The sequence below is a fragment of the Canis aureus genome, chromosome 19 (assembly GCF_053574225.1).
Source record: "Canis aureus isolate CA01 chromosome 19, VMU_Caureus_v.1.0, whole genome shotgun sequence".
Taxonomy (NCBI): domain Eukaryota; kingdom Metazoa; phylum Chordata; class Mammalia; order Carnivora; family Canidae; genus Canis; species Canis aureus.
Genome location: NC_135629.1, coordinates 29,666,306 through 29,685,444, shown reverse-complemented (window position 1 = coordinate 29,685,444; position 19,139 = coordinate 29,666,306). Strand labels below are relative to the sequence as shown.

General features: G+C 40.9%; 1 protein-coding gene across 10 annotated transcripts in view; it reads right to left on the bottom strand.

Annotated features, from left to right (window-relative positions):
* CADPS (calcium dependent secretion activator) overlaps positions 1 to 19,139 on the bottom strand; it is a 459,608-nt gene that overhangs the window by 76,645 nt on the left and 363,824 nt on the right. For 6 of the 10 annotated variants that reach the window (XM_077858232.1, XM_077858233.1, XM_077858234.1 and 3 more), the window contains 5 exons: positions 18,807 to 18,963; positions 17,864 to 18,005; positions 9,668 to 9,814; positions 6,139 to 6,294; positions 2,061 to 2,208 (listed from right to left, as the gene is read on the bottom strand). In XM_077858232.1, the coding sequence (XP_077714358.1) occupies positions 2,061 to 2,208; positions 6,139 to 6,294; positions 9,668 to 9,814; positions 17,864 to 18,005; positions 18,807 to 18,963 (750 nt within the window). The remainder of the gene's footprint in view (positions 1 to 2,060; positions 2,209 to 6,138; positions 6,295 to 9,667; positions 9,815 to 17,863; positions 18,006 to 18,806; positions 18,964 to 19,139) is intronic. The other 4 variants (XM_077858238.1, XM_077858239.1, XM_077858240.1 and 1 more) reach the window with 1 other exon arrangement.

Below are 19,139 nucleotides of genomic sequence, written 5' to 3'. Positions count from 1 at the left end.
AACACGAGTCTTGAAAACACGGTGTCACGTGAAAGAAGCCAGTCACAAAAGGCCACATGAGATTCCATTTATATGAAATGCACAGAATAAGCAAGTCCTTAGGCACAGAAAGTAGGGGGGTAGTTACCCAAGGCTGGGGAGGGAGGGTTGGGGAATTAGTATTCATAGGTCAGGTTTCTTTTTAGGGTGATGGAAGACTCTTACAGCTGATTGTAGTGACGGTTGCCCAGCTTTGTGAATATACTAAACACTATTGAATTGTATATTTCAAAAGGGTGGATTTTATGGCACATGAATTACATCTCAATTTTTAAAAAGGATAATCTATGGGAGAAAAATTTGGGAGGGATAGAATTTGGGAACGTTTGAATTTAAAGGGATCTTAGTGAACATTACAGATCACCCAAAGCAGGGTTTTCCAAGCAGGCTCTGTGAAGCCTAAGAGACTTCAGGTGCGCAGCAAAGAAATGCAGAGGTGGAAAGGAACATGGTAGCTTGTGCACTGGGCCCCTCTTCCCTGACCACCCCCCTCCACTTTATCCACAGCAGCTCTCATTTTATTTATTTCACATGCTAGCCTTCTTTGGTAAGGTTTGAAGAACTGATTCCGCAGCTCAAAATAGCCTGAATTGAATTAGAATAGTGCCATCATTTTAAAGATGAGAAAACTAAGACCCAGCTCATTTGCTGCACAGCCAGGGTCAGAACCCTGGTGGCTGAACACCCACCCTGAGCCTGTCTCAGGGGGCTGTCCTTCATGCATGAGCCCTATCATTTTTGGATACTGAGTCTCTGGACCAGTGATTCTCAAACTGTGGGCTCCGGACCAGCCAGCAGCAGCAGCAGCATAACAGAGGGACTTGGTTAGAAATGCAAATTCTGGGACCACACCCAGACCTATGGCAACTCTTGGGGTCAGACCCAACAATCTGGGTTTTGAGAAGCTCTCCAGATGAGTTTGATGCCTACTTAATGTTGAGAACCACTGCTCCAGGCCATTCACATGCAGCACAAGTTGCCGCAAAAAGAGAACTGAGGGCCTCCTGCATTTGCCCCTACAGCCTAGAACATGACCCCCGAGGAAATGTCCCTCAAAAGAAAGTTGCCCAGGAGCAAAAACTAACAGGGGTGGCTGAGGAAGCTGATCAGTGGGGAAAGAAGGTTGGAGATGATGTTGCCAGGAAGAGAATACCACCAACCCACATTTAAAAATGGAAGGTGCCGATAAGAGAAAATAAATAACGAATAAGGAGCAAATATAATTTAGTAAGAATTCTGAGCATGTAAGGCTGGTATCGAAAGATCTGATTTAGGAGCAATTTATGCCAATTGGCAACAACATGAGAGTTGCCAGAAATGTTTCTGAATTAATTCTAAATTGGTATATGAATATCTAGCTGGCTTGAGGCCATCGGAGAAAAATGATCATGATAGTCTTTAATCAAGCCCGAGTTGCTGCTTCTTTCTCCTTTACATTTTAAATACCACTTTGGAATTGGAAACTTAGCAAAGGACTAACCTTTTGGTCAGGGAAGATGCACAATCAACTCAATCTAAGGAGACTGGAAAGTCTGTGATTTCTTAAGAATTCAGAACCTGCTGGCTGGGGACGGGGGTAGCAGGATGATACAACATTATATATCGTGGAGGTTGCTTGATGCAAGAAAGAGAGCTCTCCTGCGATCCAGATGTTCAAAGTGATAAAATGCACTTCAAATGTGAAAATGACTTGCACTCTGGCAAACAGATCTGTTGGAGATACCAGCCTAATAAATAAGGTCATCACACATTATTTGACTTAAGGAACTTTATGGCCACCCCAACTCTAACCAAGAATCACTTCCAAGTGACTGGCATTCTCATTAGCACATGCCTTAGAAATTTTCTTAACAAACAGATACCAAACATTCATCTGTAGCTTAATCCACAAATGTTAGAGGATATTTCTGAAACTAGCAGACTAGTGTAGATGGAAGGAATTTGTGAAGTTTTCTTTTACATGATCAATGGAAGGGGGAAAAAAAAATCTGTATTTTTTTTTTTTTTTTTTTTTTTTTTACCTCTTGGCCCATTTCCATGCTGCAAAGTTTTGTTGATTGAGCTTTGGCATCAACCATAACATTAAACATGGTGCATATTGACTGTGGGACTCGAAAATCTGTTGATCGACTGGTTTTTTGCAGCTTAACTTCAAATGCAATCCTGGTTCTATTAAAACAAAGTAGGAAAAGACCAATTCAGCATTCATGGAAGCAGGTGGAGGAGACATTTTCTGAGAGGTCAGTGAAAAAGAAAATTGAAGGCTGTAATCAGTTTCAATCGACAATGACTTCACATGTGTTCTTTTAAAAATGACTTTCCCAACTAAGGAAGGCCTATTCACAGAGACAGCCATGTAAACCCTTCCTTTCTCGGCAGTACACAGAACACCTGTAGCTCAGCGTATTTCTGTCTATAGTTTACATGCTATGGAGATCCCTAATTGCAGGAGAATGAATGAATTAACAAAAACCCAATTATAGCATTATAGCATATGTAAGTTCTCTCACATTGGCAACTGCCTACCTTGAATCGCTTCATTAAAAAAACAAAAAACAAAAAAGCGGCTTCTAATCTCCAAAATCTCATGGTGGGGGGAAAAAATCTTAAATGACATTTATTGTTTTTTTTCTTTTGGTTTTGAAAGACTGGAGTAAAAAAAAAATCCAGTTATTATATGGCTTTAAAGACTAAAAAAATAAGATAGGTACCTTTGGGGAGGAAAGTTAAATTAGGAGGAGTGGTGTCAGGGGACTTCCACTGTGTTTGTTGGCAATGTCTATTTTTCTGCAATAAGAGTATGTATATCTATATGTTTTTTAAGAGTTTATATTTTTTATAAGTGAAAATGCCATAATATACTTACCAACTCAAGAACTATGTAATGGGGAAAACTTAATGGGACCTAATTCTGATATAGGTCAAATTATGATCCCGGCAATGTGCTAACTGCTCACAGGAAAAAACCTAGTCTGACATGGCCAGCTGGTAATACAGGTGTGAGATTTAATCCTTGGTATCAGCATTGTAAAGGGGACCAGTTATATTTTAAAAGGTTTTAGAGAAGTGGGTCACATCATCACATGCCTTGAAAGAACAGCACCTGGTTGGTAAGTGGTTTTATTAAAGCTCCTTTCGCCCAATGCATCTTTTCAGTATTGTTCGCTGTCAGGTTCTGGAGATCATGCAGCCACCAGGAAAGCATTGCTTCAAGAGGTATTAGTAGCAGTTTTCTAACAGTGCAGAAGAGGACCACACAGCTAGTTAGCTCAGGAAAGGATGCCAGCTTGCTAACACACCCTGAGTGCATGCAGGGAAGCCAAGTATAATTTCTAAGGTTGGAAGCCTAGTTCTTAAGAAAAAAAAAAAAACTTAAAAAAAAAAAAACCCTTAAAGCACTCCTATATATTATATGATCATGTTAAAGATAAATGTATCTTGGCTTCTAAAGACTCGGTGCATTGAAGTAGCTTTCTAATCATGATGATCATTTTAAGCTACACTGAAAATACATCCTTTTCTGGTTTTGTGAAAAGGCGGTCTGATGGGGACAGAGTTGGACGGACCCCTGGGCTTATCTTCTGAGGCCGGCATGCCAACTCTGGCCCAACTGAAGAAAGGGAAGTGCTACATCTTTCCCTTACAATGAAGTAAATGTCTTCTGTTTTCACAGGGGAACTGTGAATTGCCCTTGGAGGGTGTGGCTGTGAAGAGGGGAAACCAAATGCAAAATTAATATGACTGGGAGGGCTCCATGGAGCAAAATGCCAGGGATGGAAAAGTCACTGAATTCAGCTGACGGTCCTCCAGAATAGGGCTGAGGGTGCTGCATTTCGGTGGAACACAGTATCTGATATAGACTAGACTGGAGGCTTTGTCACGTTCATCGGATGAATGACTTTTGGATGTTGCATATTTACATCTATGAAATAATGTCCTTACGGTGACGTCCTTCTAGAATGACAGCCGTTTATTCAGTCTCAAAGAGGAAAGTGATGGTTCTAGGCTCTGCTCATACTGCTCATATAGATTCTATATCTTAAAGCATCCAAGGACTTTTTCATGTTTTACTCTCTGCATCTGGAGGTCAGAGGATGATATTTACACTTACATTTGCAGTTGTCTGCTTTCATCTGGGGCCGTAATTGGAAGGGACATCAAGAGATTTAAGCATCCAGTGTCAAGCAAGTGGGAATGTTGACCAACTTTAATTCAAAAAAGGTTACTTAACAGCTACTATGTCCCAAGCATGCTGCTGGGATTTGGGGAAGGCCCGGAGCTCAAAACAAATAAGATAGACTCCCTGCTGCTGAGTAGTTCACACTTTAAGGTGGCTGGCCACAGAGATCTGTGGTAAGGGATAAGATGGAATCACTGTCTATCTTTCACATTTACACGTCTTCCCATTTTTTCACCTCAACTCCCCACTTCCAACTCCCTATTCCCAAAACTAGCTTCTCAGAAGGGCATATATGTCTTTTGGTACAATTGTGTGCACAGATCAGAAAACAGTGTTCATTCTAATGTGCTACAGCCCTGGGTACCGATTGGGACCACAGGGGAACTGCCCCGTGAGAGGTTTTTGGTGGAATGGCTTGGCTACAAGAAAAGAGCTGCTTTTCCTATAACTGATGGAAACTATGTAGAAAATGGTAGAATTCAAAATTCTAAGGGAATATTTTGACCTTGAGTTTGAACAATAGTCCTGCCCTTGGTTCGAAGAGTAGGAAGAAAAGAACAAAATGCAAAATTTGGATCACCAGGACTTTGAGCTTTCAGAAGTGCCGTCAAACACCTGCCCAGACTCTGCACAGCACGTAGCTATTTCCCCAGTTCCTGCTGAGACGTTCACCTGCCTGGGCCCGTGTTGTTCTTTTGCCCTTTTGGTTTCCAGTTCTGATGCAATTACTTCTCTTTTCTTCTTCCAGGATATAAAATTCAGAGCACTCCTAGACAAACGCAGCCCCCATCACCCACAACTGATCCATCAACGAATCTATCCAACATCTGGAGGTCTGGAGTGGCCTGTGCTGTTTGTGGCCTTTCTCTTTCTTTCTTTCTTCCTTCCTTCCTTCCTTCCTTCCTTCCTTCCTTCCTTCCTTCCTTCCTTCCTTCCTTCCTTCCTTTCTTTCTTTCTTTCTTTCTTTCTTTCTTTCTTTCTTTCTTCTATTTCATTTTGAATGAGGGAAAAGTAATGGAATTATGAACTGGAAAAGGAACTTGGATGTGTGTCTGGGGATAGGGTGATGATAATGATGTTAAACCAGAAGAATTCCATCTCTGTGTCTGATACACACATATAGATAGTCCAGGAGGGAAGGGATGTGGTCTTTCATTCTTCACGGCATGCCAAGAATGTAGCCCTGTGCTTGGCAGGTAGGAGGAGCTAAACAATCTTTGTTGAATGGATGCATATTGTTCTCATTTTCTTCTCTTCACCTTTTCACAGTCTACCTGGGAACTTGAAGCCCAGCATTCCCACCCCAATCCTATATGCCATGGCAATATAGGGGGCAGGAACTCGTAGGAAATCAAAATGGACATTTAAGGTCTCATGCTCCCTTACCGATATCTAGTTCAACTTGGGGTAGGACAACTAGGAGTTGGCACATAATATGCGCTCAGTTCATGTGTATGGGATGAATGATGCTGCTGAGATACTGCTCACATCCCTGAAAAGGCCTTCATTTTCTGCTGCCTGTACTGGATAGACTGGCTCCAGAACCACATGTACTTCTTTTTCCATGGCCTTCTCCTCATGCAGACACTTACACCTTTAACGAATATTTTCTAAGTAAATATTTTCTGTCAGATGCTGCTAGATACCAGGGATACAAAGAGGAACAGGAACACACATGCGTCCTTTCCTCATGGAACTGAGCGAAAACACTGGCTACCATACTGTGTTGGTTTTGGGACAGGTGTGGGGCAGGTGAACAGGAGCTAGACTTGGGGGGCCACCAGCTGACTGGGCCAAGCAATCACCTTCTCAAAAAAAAAATCCAAATTACAGCCAATCAAAAGAGGTGCCAGCTACCATTCCCTGAGTCAGAGCATGGCAGGGAAGGCGTGTGGGGCCTGTCCAGCCGCCAGGCTTACCTTTTGACACAAGATTCAATCATGTCACTCGCCATCAGCTTTAGCCGTTGTTCTAAGTGCTTTCCAAACTCTTCTTCGGGCCAGTGCAAGTCCCGAATGAAGGTCTGAAGGGCGTCGAGTTTCCAGAACAGGTCTTCTGAGGTGCCTGATCCATTACTGGCAGGATAAAAGTTAGAAAACAAGAGTCACCCAGGGGGCCTTGGGTTCTGGAAAAGCTGACACAAAGACAACTAGGAGCTAGAAGGCTCAAGGCAAACAGTGGCTTCAACATACAAAACGACGCATGTTGGCGGTGGAGGTGGGGGGAAGTCTCCACCGGCAGATTTTGAGTTTTACCATACATGACTTAGTCTGCTTTGTTCGGCCAATTATTCCAGACCAGTGAGAAGTCTGAGGAAAGGTGTTGCCCCACCATGACTCGGAGACGGTGTATGGTAAAAATCAGCCTTCTTTTAATAACCACATTAACACATGTGATGATTCAGATGAAGGCCACAAACCAGAGGGAGAAGTAAGTTTCAACGGATAATAACTACATGGCAACATGCAGTTATTAAAATTCAGGGTTTCATGCACTTCCCCAGCTCCCCTCCAGAGCAGAGGCCTCTTGGAGATTGCACAAGACTTTCAGTTTTAAAAGGACAGTGCTAACAAAGTGGTGAGCGAGGACCTGCTTTCTCTCTTGAAGAGCTGGAAAGAAACTGGGGTGACTCAAATCAAGACGAGTACACCTGGATACCTCGAGTCCAATATTCGTGTTCAGTTTGGTTCGCACTCCAATTATCATAGACCAGCCTGTTGCAGAGGCAGACCCAGGACGAGGTGAGTTGCAGTTGGGGGGGGGGGGACTGATAAGCCAACAAGGGATATTTGCAAAGTCTTAGGGCTCAAAACCCGAGCTCTTTTACCATTGCACCACCTTACCCAGTCCCCTGTACAGATGGAGAAATTGGTCTTGATTCTTTTCTGTACAATGACGTCTCAGAAACTTTTACCTGGGGCATCCACGGAAAGCCTGTATATGAGAAATGCTCCGCCTCTCACCCTCTTGTCCTTCTCTGGCTGGCTTTCTCTTTGGTAACAGTCCCATTTGGAGCTCTGAGGGGTGGCCACCCACCCCCCCTTCCTCGCATACCACTAATGCTAACACGGTAATTTATAAAATGTCCAACACACCATGCATTACCACTTGTTCTGACATCGTCTATAGAAACAGATGAGAGTGGGTGTTTCTATTGTGACAGATGCCAGCTGCATTGAATTAATGCTTCAGAGAGAAATATAGCTAGTGCATAAACGCATACACAGCTACTGTGGGGTGGGGTGGGGGCAAACTCCCAACATGCCGAGAGGGAGCCTACGGCCTGGACCAACAGGGTAATGTTTCCAAGGACAGACCAGTCTGAGGTCAGTATGTAGATGTATCTGACACGCAGAAGAAGGTAACATGGAAACACGTCCTTAAAATGAAAGGTGGCAAAGGAGGAAACTAGAATTATGAAAAGATATAGAATCAGGCATTTCCTGGTGGGTGATTGAGGATCTATGCCTTCTATTCAGATCCTGCCATAAGCACCGTTTAAAAGTGGGGGAATGCATTGTTTCTTCATGAAAGTTCAGCCTTCCCCCTACCCCAACCTAGGCTTGGGAAAAAGAAACCCCAACTTTGTCTAGTCTAAACCCCGTTTTGGAACTGCATAGTTGTATGTTTTAAATCATTAAGTACATATGAATGCAATAATTGGTATTTATTACAACAACATTTTGACACCCATCTGGTTTCAGAGTTTCAAAAAATTCTTCTAGGGTTTTTTTTTTCTTTGAAGAGCTTATTATTAAGTTTTGACATGAGGAAAAGAATATTTTCTTTTTATTTTTAAGATAAACTGTTAATGTTAAGGCAATAGCACCAAGATTATTTTGATTGCTGAGCAGTTACCAAAATGTGTTCCCACTCATGCCTTAATTAATTGAATGGAGACCATTATCTGCTTTATTACAATGTCTTGATTCATATCTTTTCAAAAACAATGCCACGGAGCATGCAGAGAAGAAGGTAAGAAAAGCTTTCAGGTATTTATATTTTAATTTTTAACAGATACTACCTAATCTAACTTTTGATATAGTCATCTTAGCATGAATATGATTTACTTTTTTTAGAAGAATTTTTTTTCTCAGTTATAAATTTTTTGGAGGTTTTAGTTTGTCTTTAAAAGAGAATCAGACACATTGACCATATGATTTCACTGTGACTTGTGAACGAATATAGGTTTTTAAAAATGTTAGGCAACTTTGAAGCAGCCAAGTAGAGCAGTCATTTAATGTCCTGTTTCTACCTGGATCGCTGCAAAAATAAAAATGTTGCGGGCCATCTTGATGAATGCGATTTCAAGATTTCAAAACATCACTGCCAGTTTCAGATCATTTTTTATTCCTTTGATAATAACACTTCCCTTTGAAAATGTGCCAATTTATTCTTTCAAGAAAAAGCTTATCTGGACTATAATTAGCTGTGGTCTAAGAAAAGGATCAAAGGAGGGTATAGAATCACTAAACCCTATTTCACTTATTAAATCATGCACATGGTTTTAATTTAATTTCCCTGAGGTAGAATTTAGGGGTGCTGGATCTTCTTCTTGCCAAGGGAAAAAAAAAGCGGGTTCAGCTGCTCAACCTCAACCCCTGAGCTGCTTGCTGCTTTAAAGGGGCAGCCAGGCCTCCCCAAAAGACAAACCCATGCATTCCTGGCATTTGCATCGATGAATGTAAAGAATGGCCCTATCCTCAGACCACAGATGATACGGCTGCTGCAAAATTTATTTATTTGTTGTTTGACTCTTACATTCTCAAATTTAGATATCTTCTTGCTACCTAGATCCCAATGCTCCATATTGCATTATGACCTTGGAAAGTATCTTTACATAACATAGACATTACTAAGGCTTGATCCATTCAGAAGTTTTCATTTAGCCTTGAACATACTGTTACTATATCCTGCCATTTGCTGACACCAGAAATATGCTTTATGGTTTAAACAGTCTCTAGGAATTTTTTATTTAAAGCAAACCCCAGCTTCTAGGTAAGTGTGCTTCCTTCTTAGATTTGGATCAGGCCAGAGATGACTGGCCAGCCCATCCAAGAGGTTTCTTGAACTATTTTTGAATGAATAACTCCTAGAGTCATGGCACCTGAATTAAAAAAGAAAGAAAGAAAGAAAGAAAGAAGAGGAAAGCAACAACAAAAAAACAAAACATGGGCAGACTCCTTTTGCAAAAGAATTCAGGAAGTGAAACATAGTCCTCAAGCGTTCAGTGGGCGTAAGACAAATTGTTAGTGCTGTATATATAGCAAACGTCTTACAAACACGCTGCATGCCAGAAATAAACAATATTGTCTCTGTATGATCAGCAAAATATGTCTAATTATCCATCTCCATCTCTGTTACATAGGATGTATAGAAATAAACAATACATATCCATGCCAAGATCACTTAAATTTAAATTAGATCTAATGTGAACTGAATACACACTCAGCATCATATATAGCAGCCATCCATGACGGTGCCGAAAAAGTAGGCATTTGTGGGATGCCTAGAGGGATGTTAACTGGTAGATTTGGTACTTTGGGAAGGTTCACATTGGGTAGGTTCACATTGGGTAGGTTACTGGTTAAACTCCTGTGGAAGAAACAGACAGAAAGAAAAAAATACCATCACAGTGACAATGCAGATGTAGCAGAAGCACATGACAGTTGTAAATAAATTGGCTAAGTCCACAGCAAGACAACAGTGAAAACTCAAGCAACACACTTCAGAAGACAGCTTACGGATGAGGAGCTGTGGTGCAGTTCAGTATTCAGAGAGAAATGGCGGAAGTTAATGGAGAAAAATTAACCACAGAGTGACTTAAAAGTGTGGGAAACTCAAAGACACCGATGTGCAATGATCACATTAGTTAAAAGCCTTTGCGAGGGGCTTTCAGTTTCCAAATCCACTGCCATGAGAGTCTAGAACTTGTCTGATGGTAAGAACTTGAAGTTCATGGAAGTCTTGGCATTGGTGGAGTTGGGGCTGCTGGAGAAGCAGCTGGGATTGGTGGCACTGGTGGCGCACTTTCATTTTTCTTATTTTTTAATTCATAGATTATTTTTGATGGAGGCACATTTCTCAAGTCAGATATCAGATACAAGACACAATGGGAAGTTCACCCACTTGAACGCACACTTGCCAACGGTTACTTCTGAGGACGGCTGTATGTGCAACAGGGCGTCAGAGATGATGGCAAAGATGAAGGGATTGTATCGAGAAGAAGAATTAGCTTGGAATAACTGTATAAGACACTTAAAGAAACGTCCTCTCCCAAACAAAGCCCAATTAACACCGAGAAATATTTACCCACACAAAAGGGACACTAGGGAAAGAAAAGAATCCCAAACTCCTCTTTAATTTTAAATTCTTGGACCACACGTGGATTTAAAATGTGGCCTTGTGTTAGCCAGCCCCAGAAATGAGATGGAGACTGGAAGAAAGAAGGCGAGGCTATTGGAGTGCTGGGGATGCTCCGTTTCTTTATCTGGGTGATCGTTACGGGGGGTGTGCTCAGTTTGTGAAAGTTAACCAAGCGGCGCATTTTTTCGGTAAAATGTTAAAATTAATAAAAAGTTACAAAATGTGACCTGCAACAGCCTTTTGTTTTTGAACGAAGATTGATCCACTGATGTGATGCAGAGATGGATAGCTTTATGAATAAAGAGAGAAAATAAAACAAAACAAAACCCCCAACTCGAATCAACTGTATCTCTGTGGAGGGACTGTGGCATTTACTGCTCTGCAAGCTGGCACCGTGTGTCTCTGTAGTGGCATTTTAAGGGTGTTCCATCCAGCCAAAGTCACTGGCACGGTACAGCCCAGCCTAACTCTGCATCTGAGAGGAGCCTTCCTGTTTAAGTGGAGTTGACAGAACTTTGGCAGAGGAGTTGAGGGTTTCTTTTTGGATCTTGCAGAAGAGCAAGTTTTGCCAAAGCAGCTCTGCCCCGGGCAAGCTGTGTTTGACTAACAGAGCTCTTGCAAGGGCTGGAGCTGCCTCTGGGCTTGCTTAGCGGGGCAAGCCTCCTGATAAGTCAGAAATCCTGGACCCTATGGAGAGGCTGGACACCTGCCTCCCTCTGGAAACAAGCTACTCTTTCACAATGGCAATATGGATGGCAAAACCTAGAATGCAAAATTGCCAAACCTAGCATTCTTTTCCTTACGGGAAACAGGTGTCACACAGGTTTGTCCTTTACACTTCACGTTTTGGGAAAGCCAATTATGCTTCTCTACTTGGGATGAGAGGGTGCTCTTCTGGGAATGGTCAAGAGATTAGCCAAATATGACTAGTAAGTAGATGGGACAATGGAACTTTGTCTTCGATGTTTCTCTGTTTAACTGCCTCTGAAGTCAGTCCCTGGTGGCTCTCAGACTTAAACACGGCCATGTAACAAAACCGTTGGCGATTTCCATTAAGACATGTGTAAGCCTACATAAGCAAATGTGATCATTAGATGACACACACACTGAATAATGATCAAGGAATTAGGAGATCTTTAGAGATGGCAGCCTGGCAAGTTAAAATGTCAATTCCAAGCAAATTAAAAGTAGCTAGGAATGAATAACATACAGATGTATGCAAAAGCAACTTAATTTAAACATATTAGCGGATGGTGGCTACACAAATTAGAAATGAGCTTTGTTTTGCATATGCAAATTTGAAAAATACTTATATTAATCAAAACATATTGTATTTGTAAAATATGACATTTTGGCTGGACTGCTGTGCTGGACTCACGTAGAAACATTTCCTTCATGTGACATACTATAATGCTCTATGTTGAAAAGACTGGAACATGCTTGATATTTCTGTTTAGCAAAACAATATAGTGTACTATTAATGTTACTAATATTTCATTTGGATATTAATAGCTTATGTTAATAGTCAAAGAGGCAATTCCAAGCATTATATACATGTGAAAGGGAAGAATTTTCTAGTAGCACTCAGGTCAGATCAGGCTCTAGGAGCTGCTGATGGATATAACAAATTATTATTTTAGAGGGCCCTTTAGCAACTGCCTAAAAAACAAGTCCATCACATGCTTCTCTGTGAGAATCATAATGGGATATCTCTGGATAGCATAAGAAGTGTGAATTGCAATCCTAACAACTGATACATGTTAAAAATTAGACTCATTCTGGGGCACCTGCCTGGCTCAGTTGGAGGAGCGTGCGACTCGATCTCGGGATTGTGGGTTTGAGCCCTATGTTGGGTGTAGAGATTACTAAAAAATAAAAAGTTAGCCTCATTCATTGTGGGGACTCTGCTATCCAGCTCCTATTCAGGTCAAAGGGCCTGACCCTGGAGCACTTGATTAAAAAATTCTCAGCTTCTCTCTCTCTCTCTCTCTTTCTCTCTCACACACATGGATGAATGTCACAAATGTGCATGCCTCAATTCTATGGATGAAATGACTAGACGTAGAGACATCCCTTCCTTCAGGAATAAGTTCTAAACAAGATTGTGTCTTCATGCAGAGAGGATATGGTAAAGTCTTCTCTCAAAGACTTCAGGATGGGGATAGATTTGAGATTCAGAATGCCTCCCCCTTTGTAAGCCATTTGTTGCATGAATGTACATAGTACATCTTGTCTTCTTTTGGTGCTCTGGACCCTAAAGCCTTTCTCAATGCTTATGCTTCGGTCTAATCCCTAGCTTAGGGAGGTGGGCACTCTCTGATATCTTTCTATAATGTAGAGTGGTGTTTTCCAGCCTTTTATTCATTATCACCACCAGGCCCCCAACTATCTTCCCCATGAGAATTTAATACCATCAATATACTGTAGATCTGTTTATGTACTCTATGTAGACCTGTGCTTTATACATACATATACATGGCAAGAGTAAAAAAATTTTTTGCCCCTCTTCCTTGCCAAAGACCAATTCTTATCAGCCTGGGAACTGTCAAACCCTTGTTTGAAAAGTATGACCTAGAGAATAAAGTTCTAAACTTCATGGGGTTGTAGACTCCCCTCCAATCAACTTACCAACCTATGGCTTACCTCCCTCCTCACCTGTGCTGGCCAAAATCAAGCATTCCTTGTTTCCATCACATGCCTTCCTTTCCCTCACGTTTTTACATTTGCTCATGCTCTTTCCCAGCACCCGTCTCCTTTGAAGGTCTTATTCTCCAAGTTATTTCCTTCATGACTCCTCAGTGGAGATTCATTGACTTCTACTCTATGCTCTCATCATTCTTTGTTATTTTTTTGTACACTGGTAAATATTTAAAGTCATTTTTTCTTGTGTGTATGTTGCTCAGACCCAGCCAGATTGAAATCCCTGACCAGGGGATTGTATCTTCTCCTCTTCTCCTTATAGTTTTCCTAGGGTATCCTTATAAGTTTCAGGCTGTATGATTCCTTAATAAATGTTAGTCAATAAATATTTATTGAGTACCTGCTGTGTCCCTGTTCCAGGTGCTAGGGAGGCAAGTGGTGACCAAATGTCATGGGATGAATATGGAAGATGACATTTTCTAGAATGCTAGTGATGAAAAGGCCTTGGGTCTTCAAAATCCTTGTTTTACAAAGGAGGATACTTTAGTCAGATTACTTGCCCAAGTCAGATAACTCCCACGCAGCAAGTTAATAGGAGAATCAGGAGTTCATACTCCTGAGTCTAGTACTCTTGTATTTCATTACCAGGTCACCTACATGTTGCTAAGGTGTCCTTGGTCTGATGGTTATTATTATTAAGACATTGATATTCTTGACAATCTGGAAAATGCAAGTTATTTAAAAAGTATGTTTCTTACGTGTATCTCGGGCAGAAAGAGATAAGGTGCATTTTGAGAAATGAGAAACCCAGGTTTTTCAGTGTGAGTATATCAAAAACATATACTGTGTTTCTGCACAGTGTTTAGTGCAATCATTCAGAGCCATCCTTACCCAAAATGGGCAACCATGAAGCACGGATTCCCCGTGCCTGGAGTGGAGATTGAACCATGATCTGTCAAGGAAAGGATAGTGTGGAATGGGTCCTTGGTACTAGTCCTGGGAAGCTTTGGACTGCATGCTTTCTAAGTTTGCTTCCACACCGAAGGCTGTAATGACTTGACTAACAAGGAGCCAACTCTAAAAAGCTGGTAGAAATGTTTTCCCACTGTTAGGACCAAAAACTCTTATTTAGGGCTGTAGAGAGAGTTGTGAACAACCTGCCCAGCAATGGTCCCATGACGTGTCTTGATGGACATCCGTGAAGGGGTTATGGGCTCTAGCTTGAGCCTGTTCTTGACAGACTGACCATCTTCAAGTATGGTCGAAGCTGCACAATGATATTTTCCACAAATATATTGAGACTCTCATCATGACTATTTCTGGCTTAATGGAAACAGAGATGCAGCTGCCTTTTCTATCTGTGTAGGCGGATGGCCATCCTTCTAAATAGGACCTGGTCATTTTACCCTTTCTGTCAGGTAGCTTCAGTTGTATCGAGCCCAAAGGATTGTATCTCTGTTTTATTTTATAGGTGGATATTTTGAAATAAGAAAATCTGGGCAGTCCAGGTGGCTCAGCGGTTTAGCGCCACCTTCAGTCCAGGGCGTGACCCTGGAGACATGGGCTGGAGTCCCAAGTCAGGCTCCCTGCGTGGAGCCTGCTTCTCCCTCTGCCTGTGTCTCTGCCTCTCTCTTTCTCTCTGTGTCTCTCACGAGAAAACAAATAAAATCTTTAAAAAAAAATCGGAAGAATGAAAAATAATTTTGATCTACATTTAGCAAGCTCAATATATTAGTAACATTTTCTTGTCTGAGTGCTATTTTTCTTTAGTATTTTGAATGCTAGTTTCTTTTGAATAAGCTCTGCAATGCATTTCTGTCATTTTACCTGTAATCAAGTGCCTGTGGTCATAACTTTTGAAAACTGGAAGAAACAGAACTATTTAAATATAACAATTATTTGAGGGAAAGGCAGTGTGTGCACCAGTGTGTATGCGTGCATGTGTGTGTGTCCTGCAGCAACACATGGTAAGAGTAGAGAAAGTCGAGCAAGTGAAATCTATTTATCTAGGTCACTTTCTTGTTTTTGAGTAAGTTTAATAAAAACATTACAAAAAGATCATTCTTTAGTTGGAAAAAAATCCCAAAAGGAAAATGAATCTCTGCTTCTTCACTAGTACTCAGATAAAATCTTGTACTTTGTCTTCACCAGTAGGAAGTATAGGGAGACTCATTCTTCTTGGCACATAAAAGCACGTCCCCAAGCTCTTTTTACCCTTCATTTTGTGCTGGTCATTCTGTGAATCTGTCAGAGCATCCACATTCTGTTTACATATCAGCTAATAAAACATGTGGTTTCAAAGAATCGTAATTTAGTTTGTTTTAGTTGGCACTTACAAATACCTCCACATGCTCTAAAAGGCATGTAATGTTTACCATGAATTGAATAGATCACAATCACAGTCACTAACCAATAGCACAGTCTGGGAGAGCAAAAGGCTACTTGAGAAAAAATATCTACATAAAACATTCCCAGGTTATTATTTACAACTATTAATCCTTCACTAATTTTCAGATCTTTAAATGACTGCAATCCAAGAGTTCAAATTTTATATTTTTAATCATTAGAAGGAGTCCCCAACAAAACCTTCCTTGACTAACACTTCCAATTGTAAAATAATTTTGATTCTACCTCCATGTCTGATGGTATTAAGAATATTTAATACTTCAAGAGGGATAGCAGTTACTTGCTTGAAGAATTTAACAGATTATAAAATGACATTAGTAATGTTATCACAGAGCTTCATGACACTTCTCAGATATCGAGTAAGGACACTTTAAAAAATTAGTTTTACAGATGAAAAAAGAGTTCACAGAGTTTCAAAGTCTTGCCTTCTGGCCGGTGAGTGGAGGGCAAGGCCCTAACTGTAGAGCCCTTTAAGAAACAGTGATAGATACCCATCATTTCCTGCCACGTGGCTGGTAGTAGCAGTATCTGCGTTTAAATGCAAGTAAGTAAAAGCTATTTCAAGATCATTTCTATTTTTAAAATGTGAATATTACTCATTTGAAACTTATTCCTTTTCTCAGATATTTTCTACAGCACCACCGTCTTAATTATAATGAGCATTAAAAAAAATACACTCGCTTATTCATGCTTTGTGATTAAGGGACCCAGTTTCATTTTCATGAGTTAAAAGTCAGCAGGGCCATAGGAAGAGATGGTATAAGCCTGAAAATAACAAGCTAAAGTTTAGATTTCTTGGTGCTTGCAAATGAAGAGCAACTGCCTGTTAACCTGCTCTCGGTAGGTAAGTGAAGAAACTTCTTCCATGGCTTGGACGTGGCGTAGGGGGTGGTGACTAAAAGAGCTGTATTTGCACTGATTTCTTTATCAGTTAGAATCATGCAGTATAATATTAGAGAAAGAATCTCAATCCAGAAAACTTCTTAGAGATAGGGTACAGGTCAAGTCAAATAAATCAAGGAAAAGGGTTTTGAATATCTGTTCTGGAGTGTCTCCAAGTGTGCTGTATATACCCCCATTTTGCTTCATACTGGTTGCTTTTTCCCAAAGATGGAAAGGATTTGAAAGAACAAAATGCTTTTCTTACATAAAAGGGAAAAAAAGAATCTAACAGGGCAAAGCTAGTGATACCAGGTTTTATTGGAGCTTTTCAAACCATACTAGAAAATTCTCTCCACCTAGGAGCCTTCTATGTCTCTAGAAAGGCAAACCTGAGACTGACCCTCTGGCAGCCCTGAGTCACAGCCCTCCCCCTTGCTGGGGAACGGAGGTGGTACTGAATCTGCCAGACATTTTCAAATAGGATCTAAGATTTGCTAAGCAATTGTGGAAATTGCCAGATTCACACCCTACAGGATTTCCTGTCATTGGTCCTACAGGATAGATATCCCACTGGAAAAAAAAAAAGTAGTTAAATACATTTAGGAAGCTCCAGGTGAAGCAGAGTTAAATGAGGGTCTATATTACTATGTTCTCAGAGTTTTCAAATCTGTTGTTGTGCTTTGTGGTTCTCTAGGAGATATGAGTGTGGGGTGGATGAGTGGGGGATACAGAATTTTCTAAACAAATCTGGCCATACAGTAGTCCTTTTCTTGAGGTGTGTCTCAAAAGCCTAGGCCAGAAAATGGCAACTATAGCCCACAGGACAGTCTCCTGTTTTTGAAAATAAAGTTTTATGCAACACAGCCACGCTTGTTCATTTGCCTTTTGTCTGTTTTTGATTTTTCACTACAACAGTAGAGCTGAGTAGTTGTGATAGAGATGGTGCAGCTTGAAAGACCTTAATATTCACTATCTGACCTTTTATAGAAAAAGTGTGCTGACCCCTTGCATAGACCGCTATGGAACACGCTGTGAGAAACATTAATTCCTAGGGATATCACCACTAGAGTAAGATACACAGTGCAAACATCACAGCCAGGTTTATATCCCTTATTTCTTGTTTACCTTGTGCAATAAAACAAAGATTTCATTTCATAAAACATTTCTCAACCTCCACCCGCCTCCCCTGCTTTGGACAAGGACGGTACGAGCATCACAGTTGGAAACAGGTAGTGTTTGCTCCCTGTCCATGCTAACAATAAAAACTGTAAGACACCGTTATTCCATCTCTGTATGACTTGCCAGCCATTTGCACCCAAACTCCGATGGTATCAAAAAAGGTTTCCTTACTTGACTGGTTCCCATGACTCCCGCTCAAAGCCCCTGTGAATGGATTGTGCGATTGAGGACTCCATCAAATCCACATATCTAACCACAAGTGGGGCAAACAGGTCTTGCAGGTGTTTGTGAAATTTTCCATTGCACAAATTATCTAGAACAGATAAGCAAAAGCTTGGTAAGAACCCACACTTGCTTTATCAGCATCCACTATACATATAGAAAGGACTGTCTTCTATATTAAATTATACTTCTTATGGAGGATGTAAAAAAAGGGGGAGTCTAAAAGTACATGAACAGCATTGAAGCTCACAATTAGATCTGTCTGGAAGGAAAGTGGAATTCAAAAATATTTCACCCATTTGTTTCATTCTTCTAAAAAGGAAAATTAATCAATGCTCCTTTAAAAAAAACAGTAAAAACAATAATTGACAACTCCTTTTTAGGTTTTCCTTGTAAATCCACTCCCCTTCCTCCCATGACATTAGCAGATAGAAAGAACATTCTGTACCCCTCCCCTCCTTCATCACTCTTCTTGGAAGGAAGGCCTATTTTATGGGTATGTGTTGCTGTAAGATACTGAAGCACTTGGGGTGTTATTTAGCTAGAAATTGTTTTTCATCTAGAAAACATCTTTCAATAAAAATTTCAAAATGTGAAGAGGTTACGTTAATTAGCTTGTTCAAAAGCAAATAAAACACACAGGCAGGAGTACCGCTTATCACACTGCTTGTGGGTTCTTCTGCTTAGTTAAGAGAGGGCTTCGGTGCAACAGGACGTGTGTTGGAAGAAAGAGAATGGCCATCAGCTATAAGTTTTTTTTTTTTTTTAAAGCAACAAGGAAACTATGAGGAGGTTTCACTAGCCTGTAGTCTGCCTGGGACAAAATCATTTTAGCGATCTGTTTATCTGCACACTACTTAGGAAAGCCCACTAAGTCAAAGATAATACATACAGTCGGTACGGAGAAAATCATTCAGCAGCTGAAACAGTGGAAAACTGTCCCATGTGTCTGGAGGCTGCACCTCTAATGCTGCATCCATATCCACTGCAAAAAGCGACAGGAACGTCTCGGCATGCTCCACCATCAAGTCTGACCACCACGCAAAGGCCTTTGAAATGTGGCAGAAAAACAACAGACAAAGAGGTAATAAGCTTCTCCCTCTGACCTAAGATGTGAAGTCAAGCCCTCACCGGTCAAGATTAACTGTGCATCAGCAGGGTTTGGTAATTTTATTGTAAAAAGAACAGCATTTTTGATACAATTGGGCCTCTCAGTGTCCTAAGG